This window comes from Mytilus edulis, chromosome 2 (genome assembly GCF_963676685.1).
Source record: "Mytilus edulis chromosome 2, xbMytEdul2.2, whole genome shotgun sequence".
NCBI lineage: Eukaryota > Metazoa > Mollusca > Bivalvia > Mytilida > Mytilidae > Mytilus > Mytilus edulis.
Window position 1 is genome coordinate 62,680,036 of NC_092345.1, and position 9,090 is coordinate 62,689,125.

A 9,090-nucleotide genomic window follows, 5' to 3' on the forward strand; every position below is an offset into this window, starting at 1 on the left:
CTTATGCCAAAGATGATGATCCCGGCAACTTAAAACGGAACGGAAATTGGGTTTATCAAAAGCGTTATAGGAAAAACAAAAATCATTGTATAAAAAAATGGTGAACGCTGTTTTTTTTCTTCAATTTTACATATGATGGGGTATATTCTCTTGAATTATCTATATTTTTCTCCATTTTTCTAATGCACAAGTCTGAATTAAGAACTTTATATTGCCCACTCACAAAAAGTATCCACCCACAATGAAATAGAAATACTGTGAAACTGTTTACTCGCGTAGTAGTATAAACCATTAACCCCAAAGAACTTCTGGTTTTGAACCCTATATACCACCATTCCCAATATGAAATTGAAACGTGTTTAAAATACAACGATTTTATGATAAATTATACGAAGGGAGTTAGACCAACACCATTCTCACGGCCGACACTCGGCTAACCGAGAGATTAGTCGGTTAATCTATATTGAGTATGCGGCTATATGGGCGATTGGTCTGTTAATCGGGTTGGTTATACGTCTGTTAAGAGTAAAACGCTTAATTTAATGTTAAACTCTATTAAATATACAGATTTTTGGCATGTTATAAGAACCAAATCAAAAAAAGAAAAGTGTCTGACAAAATGATGTCTATCATAGAACATTTTGCACTTGTAAAAACATTTCTTAGTGTGCGCAGTTTTCAGTAAAACTTAAAGGCTTCGCGCAAGTATGTAGTATTTATGCTTATACGCATAGCAATTTTTTTAATAAAAGGCGAAACAAACAAATTTAGATATCATTTTAAGGACAAGAAATAGTACTGTGGTTCTAAAAAATAAATTGACATTAGTAAATATTTCATAATTGTAAAATAATGTGAATAATACCACGTTTTAGTGAAAATTATGGGAATAAAGTCTGTTAATGGGTTGGACAATTGAAATTGTGTCAGTTAAGAGTTATTTAGCCACGACAATAATTTTGCTACCTTTATATTTTCCCCTTGAAAAATTTACGAATGAGACGGTTCCTGAGTAAACAAAAATGACAATACAGTATCCTAGAAAGAGCATTTTTATTTTGACTTTCTTTGCATTGTATTGAAGGGTGTGTCACTTCAATATAGCGTGATATGGATTGGTCTCTGGAATATGCATGAAATTTTTATTGACGTTTTCAATCAGCCTTAATTTTTGTGTCTGTTCGAAGTAGCACGTTCTCAATTCCGACTGAAAGTGTCTTTCTAATACAACACAGGGTACATATAACGTGTTCTCGTTCACATATGAACATGATATTTGTCACTGGACGTTAAGCCCTAATTCGTCAGCATCATCCAGTTGGTTCTTTTCTTCTATTACTTAATCATATGTTGTTTACAAATCACTCTGAAGAAGTAAACGGAAAGGAGCGAATGCAGCTACATTTGGTTATTTTAAGTTTCAATTCATTTTAATCCGTTTAGTTCCTTTCTACATAAGTGCAGATCTAGAGGAGAACTACAGTTGTCTATGGTGGCCGGTGAAGTCAATTTCGCGTTTTCGCGATTTCGCCTTTCATATTCTATAGGGCGAAAACGCGAAATCGCGAAGTCGAAAACGAGAAATCGGTTTCGCGTTTTCGCATTTTCGACTTCGCAATTTCGCTTTTTCGCCAGAAAGAATATGTAAGGCAAAAACGCTGAAGCGCTAAAACGCAAAATGGCATTAACCTGCCACCATAATTTTCATCATGTAAACTTCTAGAATTTGTCACCATTATAAGTACATCGCAGTCCGTTACTTTTTCAACAGCCAACGGTGTTTCATGTGTGTATTCTTAATTAAGTATTATTTTTCTCTCGTTTTTAGCAATGTATCACTCTCTACTGTCCTTATATATTATTTTATATTCTGCGTTTCCATCAAGATTCTCGTGTATACAATGAGGGTCCGGATTGGGGGTATTGTTTATTTCTGTATTCTTTAAATTGTTATGTAATTTTTTTCTACATTTATATATCTAACTCATTATTCTTTCTTTATTTTTCATATTTTGTCATCCCAATATATTTTACTTACTGATTATCTTGGTACCGTTAATTTTATTACTACCACTGGGTCGATGCCTCTGCTGGTGGACTATTAGTCCCCGAGGGTATCACCAGCCCAGTAGCCAGTACTTCGGTACTGGCATGAAAATACGGATTATTTGTGATATTAAAATTTTCTGTTACAAAATGATAGAAATTATTATAAATTAAGGAATGTATCTCCCTCATGCAAAGCTCTGATTCCTTTCACGGATTTGGCTATAATTTTTGGACCTTTTGGATTATAGCTCTTCATCCTATACATAAGCTTTGGATTTCAAATATTTTGGCCACGAGCATCACTGAAGAGACATGTATTGTCGAAATGCGCATCTAGTGCAAGAAAATTGGTACCGTTAATTTTATTATCTCTGATTTATATACTGGTTACCAATGTAGATGACAAATTTGTGTCATTCATGACAATTAAACAGAATCATCATGATATATGCGACCATTCTTGGATGAAATTAATATTACTTTAATATTACACTTTTTGAAACCATTTTTTTCAATTTTCAATTTCATGTGTTGTTTCTGTATATGTTGTGTTTCATTGCTCATAAGTTGTTTTCGTATATTTTAGCCGCTCGTCGTAAGCCTAATCCTTTGATCCGATAACATCCAATATAGCAATAAAATTATACTTTTATTGCCATTCATAACTCTTAACAGACCAATTAACAGACCGGAATTACACATCCGACCCATTAACAGACCAGGTTTTAAATAAAGATTGATTTATGTCACCAAAATACAGATTTTCGTGTAGATTTTTCACACTATGGTATTAATATGGTTAACAAACATAATGCCTTTCTTTTTTCGATGTTCAAAATATTAAATGCAAGTAAATTTAACCAATGTGTCATTTTGTGTACATTTTATGTTTGTAAAATGTGTATAAATTTATTGATGAGTAACCCGCCTTTTCATTTTATAGATCGTACATCGAAGCTAGAAAAATAATAATTACACCACTGAATTCAGTACATTGAACTGTTTTGTTAGACATGAATACTTTTTATGATGAAAATATATGAAGAAAGTTATACAATGAAACATGCTGAACTTTCAATGATTTTCTCGATAACACCTGATTAACAGACTTTAGCCAACCCGATTAACAGACCAACCGCCGATATAGCCGCATACTCAATATAGATTAACCGACCAATCTCTCGGTTAGCCGAGTGTCGGCCGTGATTCTATGAAAATAAGAAACTCTGGCATACTGATTACTTGCTCCTTTGTGTAACATGTTTTACCTTTTTGTTCACTATTAAAAAAATATGCCGCTTGGTATGCCGAAGTGAAACATTTAAGTGCATGTTATGATTTTTATAATTGAAAAGTATTTTGACTTATTTCTTTTAGACAATTTTTCAATTTCATATTGATATTGTTTGGCCGTACAGGAGACCAATGACTATAGAAAAGATAAATAAATAAAGTTTCTTGCTGGAGCAGCAACGATATCAGCTTGAGTACTCCTGTTCGTATCTACTATTGAAATTATTATTATAATACTAATCATTATTTGTCATATAAGTAACATTATACTTGTGACATAAACAAAAGTAACAACAATAAAATAACTGAGTTGAACACACACATATCTATGTTTTACGTATAATTTTTTAATGACATGGCAATAGATAATCCTATGTTTCCAAATCAATCTGATACTGAAAAACTAGTAGTCCTTCTAAATCCTTCTAATATAAACCAAGTGAAAAAACAGGTTCCTTTATAAAACAGTCTTTTATAGAGCTGAGGAATATATATATATATATACAAGTAAAACTAACTAAGAGTCCCCTGCCCTCAGCTCTAAAGACTGTTTTATAAAGGAACCTGTTTTTTCACTTGGTTTATATTAGAAGGATTTAGAAGGACTACTAGTATTTCAGTATTTATACGTAAAACATTAATAATTTGACAGTAGAGGCGAGATTGATTTTCATCTTATAAGGTTGTTATTGACTCAACCTCTCCTTTCTTTTACTATTTTCAAATTAAATTAATATAAGTAAGACTGTAAAAACAAACTATGAATACAAGACAAAATATTTATTTAAATGTCTAACCTTTGGTAAATAATTTCTAATTTGTAATTGTGCACATTTTAGTTTCATATACCAATACGCAGTCTCTGTTGTAGAAAATAACTTTGTGTGAACTTTAGAATTTTTGAATTATACAAGGGTGTTTGGTTCAAAGTCGAATTTCTTAAGCATTGAAAACGAAAATAAAATAATGACAAGTTTTGATTGATTTTTGAAATTTGAACAATTCATGTAATGTATGTACTCTGTGAATGCAGGTGACATTCAACTGAAATATCTATATGCCAAATGTTGGTGAGGTTCATGTTGCTCGGTCTTTAGTTTTCAATGTTGTGTTTTTGTGTAATGTTGTTTGTCTGTTCGTCTTTTTTTTAGCCTTGGCCTTGTTCATTTATTTTTGACCTATGAGTTTTAATGTCCCTTTATCCTCTCTTTTATTCTTCGATCATTATTATGTAGTATACAGTTATGAAAATTCGTGTACTAATGCAGTCTGCAACGAAACGTATTTTTTTTAAATTTTATTTCCAAAGACATTTTTACTTACATTTGTCTCTTTACAAATAAAAATTTAAGAAAACACATTAAATCAAAACGTGTATAAAGTATCCAATTCCAACAGCAAGCAGAATTATATAGGATCCATAGAAAAACAGAAAGTCCAATAAATCAATGACATCTTTCTTTGTAACTGATATTTCCTTTTTAGGATCAATTGGTTCTATCGAGGTTAACTTTCTCCTTACTCTCACTCTGGCTAATTTAATGAAGGGAGACCAAATTGCGTCCATACTCTCTGTATGATGGTATTTTATAGTTATAACTGTACCATAAACAATAACCCCACTGATGGTTATAATGACAACCATTATGATAAGTAAAGTACACATTGGATTAGATGTTGCCGGTACGGATGCTGAAGCGAGTGTGAGAAAAATTGCATATGACAGAAGCAGTGTTACAGATAAGCCTATACGGTTACCCGTTTCAACTGGAAGAATAAATACCAGTGGGTTCAAAAAACCAAGCAGCAACGTTGGAAAGACTACCATAATGGCAAAATACAATGACGAACGTTTGATTTTCAATGTGACAAATAATTCCGTATATATATTTGAATTATCTATTCAGTGGCGGATCCAGAAATTTTAATAAGTGGGGGCCCACTGACTGACCTAAGAGGGGGCCCGCTCCAGTCACGCTTCAGTGATTCCCTATATAAGCAACCAAATTTTTTCCCAAAAAGGGGGGGCCCGGGCCCCCTGGGCCCCCCCTCTAAATCCGCCTCTGCTATTCGTAGACTGCACTCTTCTAATGTCCAATCTGAGTTCACAGAGAAGTAATCTAAATTACAAGTACTATTGAATAAGTTCTTGAAAATAGCGTACGGCAGATTTGTTCCCCATGGAAATATGTGAAGAGTACATGTTTGACTGTCAAATGGAAATTTAGAAATATCTGTAACACATTTTACATCAGCGACGAGTCCAGGAGCGTAGTATACTCTACCAGTGCTAGTAAGAGCTCCAGAGAATTTTACTCCATTTCCTATCGGTTCTATTTTGTCAACTCTATTAAGTAACACTATATTAGGTACCCAAATGTTTTCCATATCAATAAGTAACACATTAACATTATTATATGTTGACGGATTCCACGCAAGTCTAGTGTCAGTCCAATCGACTATAAATGAGCAGGTGACAGAAAGACTTTCTTCAACTTCTCGAAAGTAATTGATTGATACAATGTAAACCTCAATACTTATGTTTAATGTCTCTGTAGGTGGGGTAGGCATCACTCCTTTTGAATAATCTGTCATCAAATCTTTGAACAACGTATTAACATCAGAAATTGTTTGACCATGCACAAGGCAAAACAACATAGAAACGAAAAGAAAAAACAGTTTCATTTTGAAACAGCCACTTAATAATGAAATTCCGTTACTATCACTTCCTAAAAGTATTTAATTGCTACCACTCTTGTTATGACTCATTTCAAATTAAATTAGGTGCTTAATGCTTTTTCTACAAATAATAGTTTTAGAATACTTATATTACGGCTTACAACTATTAATATAAGTACTTATTAAGTTATATTGTTTGAGAAAAGGTTTAACTTTGATGAAATCTAATTATTAAATGGAATAATCACAATATGAATTTAATTTGATCAACAAGTGTGGACACAGATTGGTGTTGCTTGAAGGCCGACTGGTAATGACTTGAGCAGGAGTGGATTCAGGTAGGTGCTATCATGTGCATATGCGCTTCGTTATTTTTCATTGAAACAGTAAAACAGATACTTTAGGAAGTCACCAGACACTAAAAATGCATGATAATTCTTAGGAGAAACACTCGAAAAATTACCATGACTATTATCCGTCTTTGAAGAGGTGTATACATACATTAACTAAACAGTTCCCTCATTGCATTTACATATCTGATAAAAAAATTACTGATATCAATTCCTTCTCTTCTATTTTTTCATTCACATTTTCCGAAAACCTTATATAAAACGATGTTGAATCAGTCTTAACATTGTTAAAGGGCCACTAGCTACGAAATATATAATAATGTAAAATACGATTTTTCTTTGTTCAAAGTGGAATAGTGAAATAATAATTCGCTTCTAGTGGCTGATATGGTTCAATTTTGTCAAAATAATCTTAGAAACCTTGATGATGAATTATTCACATGCAAGTTAATAATTCAACCTCATTGAATCCGTATTCACGTGAACTTCAATTTAACTCCTCCGCTAGAGATTAATTATGGATACATTATGCGTGTGGAGTTATTTAAAGGAAAAGAATGTCAACATTGAAAGTGAAACAAGGTAACTGATTCGATCCACAAAACATTCTTATACAGGTGTAATACCACCAAATCATGGTACGTCACATCCGGCTGTATACGAAAATAGGTTGAAAAAAATAAAACTTTACTCCTGCCAAGTATTTCTTTATTTGAAACAAAGATGAATTCTGCACATTATTTGAAAAGTGCAAATTTAACAAAGACTAAAAGGGGAAAGTCAATAGTGATTAAGATATATTTTAATCTAAAATATGAAATTAGACATTAGAAAAATCCAAATGCACGGGTCTGTTATCTATTTATATCTATACATATATATATGTTAATATCGGTTATATGGCAATCGAAGTTCTTTGGGGGTCAACTCGACAGTTTTAAATAAGATGGTGTCTAAACTAAAATACACACATTTTCTCGAGCCAATGCCCTGTAAATTGTTTATTTTATACTTTTTATACTTTGGATAAATGTTTTACATTGTTATAAATTAAATATGAGAATTTAAGTCAAATCGGTTGACATGAATTTGACAGCTAGCGCCCCTTAAAATAAGTCTTTGTATCAAGACAATATGTTGCTTTTCATGCATAGCAGGAGTAGCTAACCCTATCTACAACCCGGTTTTGGTCCTTTTTGACTCCATATGATTCAATCAATAATGTGTTACCTTTATTTGTCCCACTTATTTGATTTACGAGGTTTGAACATCGATAAACTACTGTTGCCTATATATGATACTGAATAGTGTACTTGTTTGTCTTTTCGTCGTCTTCCGCTTTATGGCATGGCGTTGTCAGTTTCTCTTAGGGACTTGTAAGTTTTGAATTTTCCCTTTTTTCTTCTGTTATTTAATTAAGATATTTACAAAATAGAAAGTTTAGTTAATTTTACAACAGAGATATCCTGATATTGATTAATCAACGCAACGCTAGTTAATTAAGAAGTCCGAATTCATCATTTTTCTAACAAAGTTTGCTCTTTCAAAGATCTTTCATGAATTATATCACACTGTATTGACTTTGAAATCATTCGAAGGGTAAAAACAACAGATAATAGATTTTTTTTAAAAGTTGTGATCTGGTATGTAAGAGGCGTGTGGCGTCTATATAAGACTTGTATGTGGAACTCAAAGCAAAATATTTAGAAGTCCGAATCAAATACGAAGTTGAAGAGACAAAAAAAACAAGGAGTAAACCAAGACTCACAAAACCAAAGGACATTTACATCAACAGTTATAAATTATAAATAAAAAACAACACGAACTCCACAAAACCCGGGAGTAAAATCAGGTGCTCCCGAAGGGTAAGCATTTCCTGCACCGTATACGGCACCCGTCGTGTTATTTCTTTGCACAGTTCGGTAATGATGGAAGGTTATTATGACTGAGGAAGAATATCAGATATGATTTCTGACACACCTTTGTCATAATGGCCAATCAGCTCATAAAGAGCATTCAAACCCCAAAAACTCCAACACATTGTGCCAAGTATGACGCAGACAGCCTATGTCTGCGTTGGAAAACCCTTAGTGTTTGGTATAGTTCATTGTTCAACAAACAGTAAATTTACAAAATTAAACACATGAATGATATTCATGTTAACACAAAAATGCAAAATATGAAGTATCCGAAACTAAAAAGTAAAATAACAAGCATACCGAATCAAGCTTCGAGGTAAATTCTAAAAGGAAAGTCCATTTAAGCAAATGGAAAAGCAAAAGCTCAAACACATCGAACGAATTGATGACAACTCTCATATTCCTGACTTGGTACAGTCCAAAGTCACGAGGATGAAAGTCAATTGTTAACTGTTCAAATTAGGATTTCCTTCAGAGTTTGGAAGCTCTACAGTAAACTGTATATCTCTAGAATTTTCTTTAAATCGGTGTCGTGCTTACATGAAATGATTTACTGTAAACGTTCAGGTCTCACTGAGCTGAATTATTTTGATTTCAATCTTGTTTAATCACATATAAAACTAAGAGGAATAAAGAGGCGAACAAAAAGGATATTCAAAATCATTAAGAAATGGCATAACCACCAGTTACACATCTTTAAAATAAATACCAGATAACTAAAATAAAACAAAAAAGAGATTCCGATGAAAACATCATAGGAGGCACACAATATCATTATGGCTATGATTGGTTAAGGTAGA

General features: G+C 32.7%; 2 protein-coding genes across 2 annotated transcripts in view; one reads left to right on the top strand and one right to left on the bottom strand.

The window, feature by feature from the left end:
- The window catches only part of LOC139512619 (nose resistant to fluoxetine protein 6-like), a 499,632-nt gene that overhangs the window by 353,170 nt on the left and 137,372 nt on the right, over positions 1-9,090 (top strand). The gene's annotated exons all lie outside the window — the stretch shown is intronic.
- Positions 4,682-6,050, bottom strand: LOC139510949 (acetylcholine receptor subunit alpha-type unc-38-like). Its single transcript, XM_071297505.1, has 2 exons — positions 5,346-6,050; positions 4,682-5,241 (listed from the first exon to the last, which is right to left on the bottom strand). The coding sequence occupies exons 1-2, from the start codon at positions 6,025-6,027 to the stop codon at positions 4,703-4,705; spliced, it is 1,221 nt and encodes a 406-aa protein (XP_071153606.1). The 5' UTR covers positions 6,028-6,050; the 3' UTR covers positions 4,682-4,702.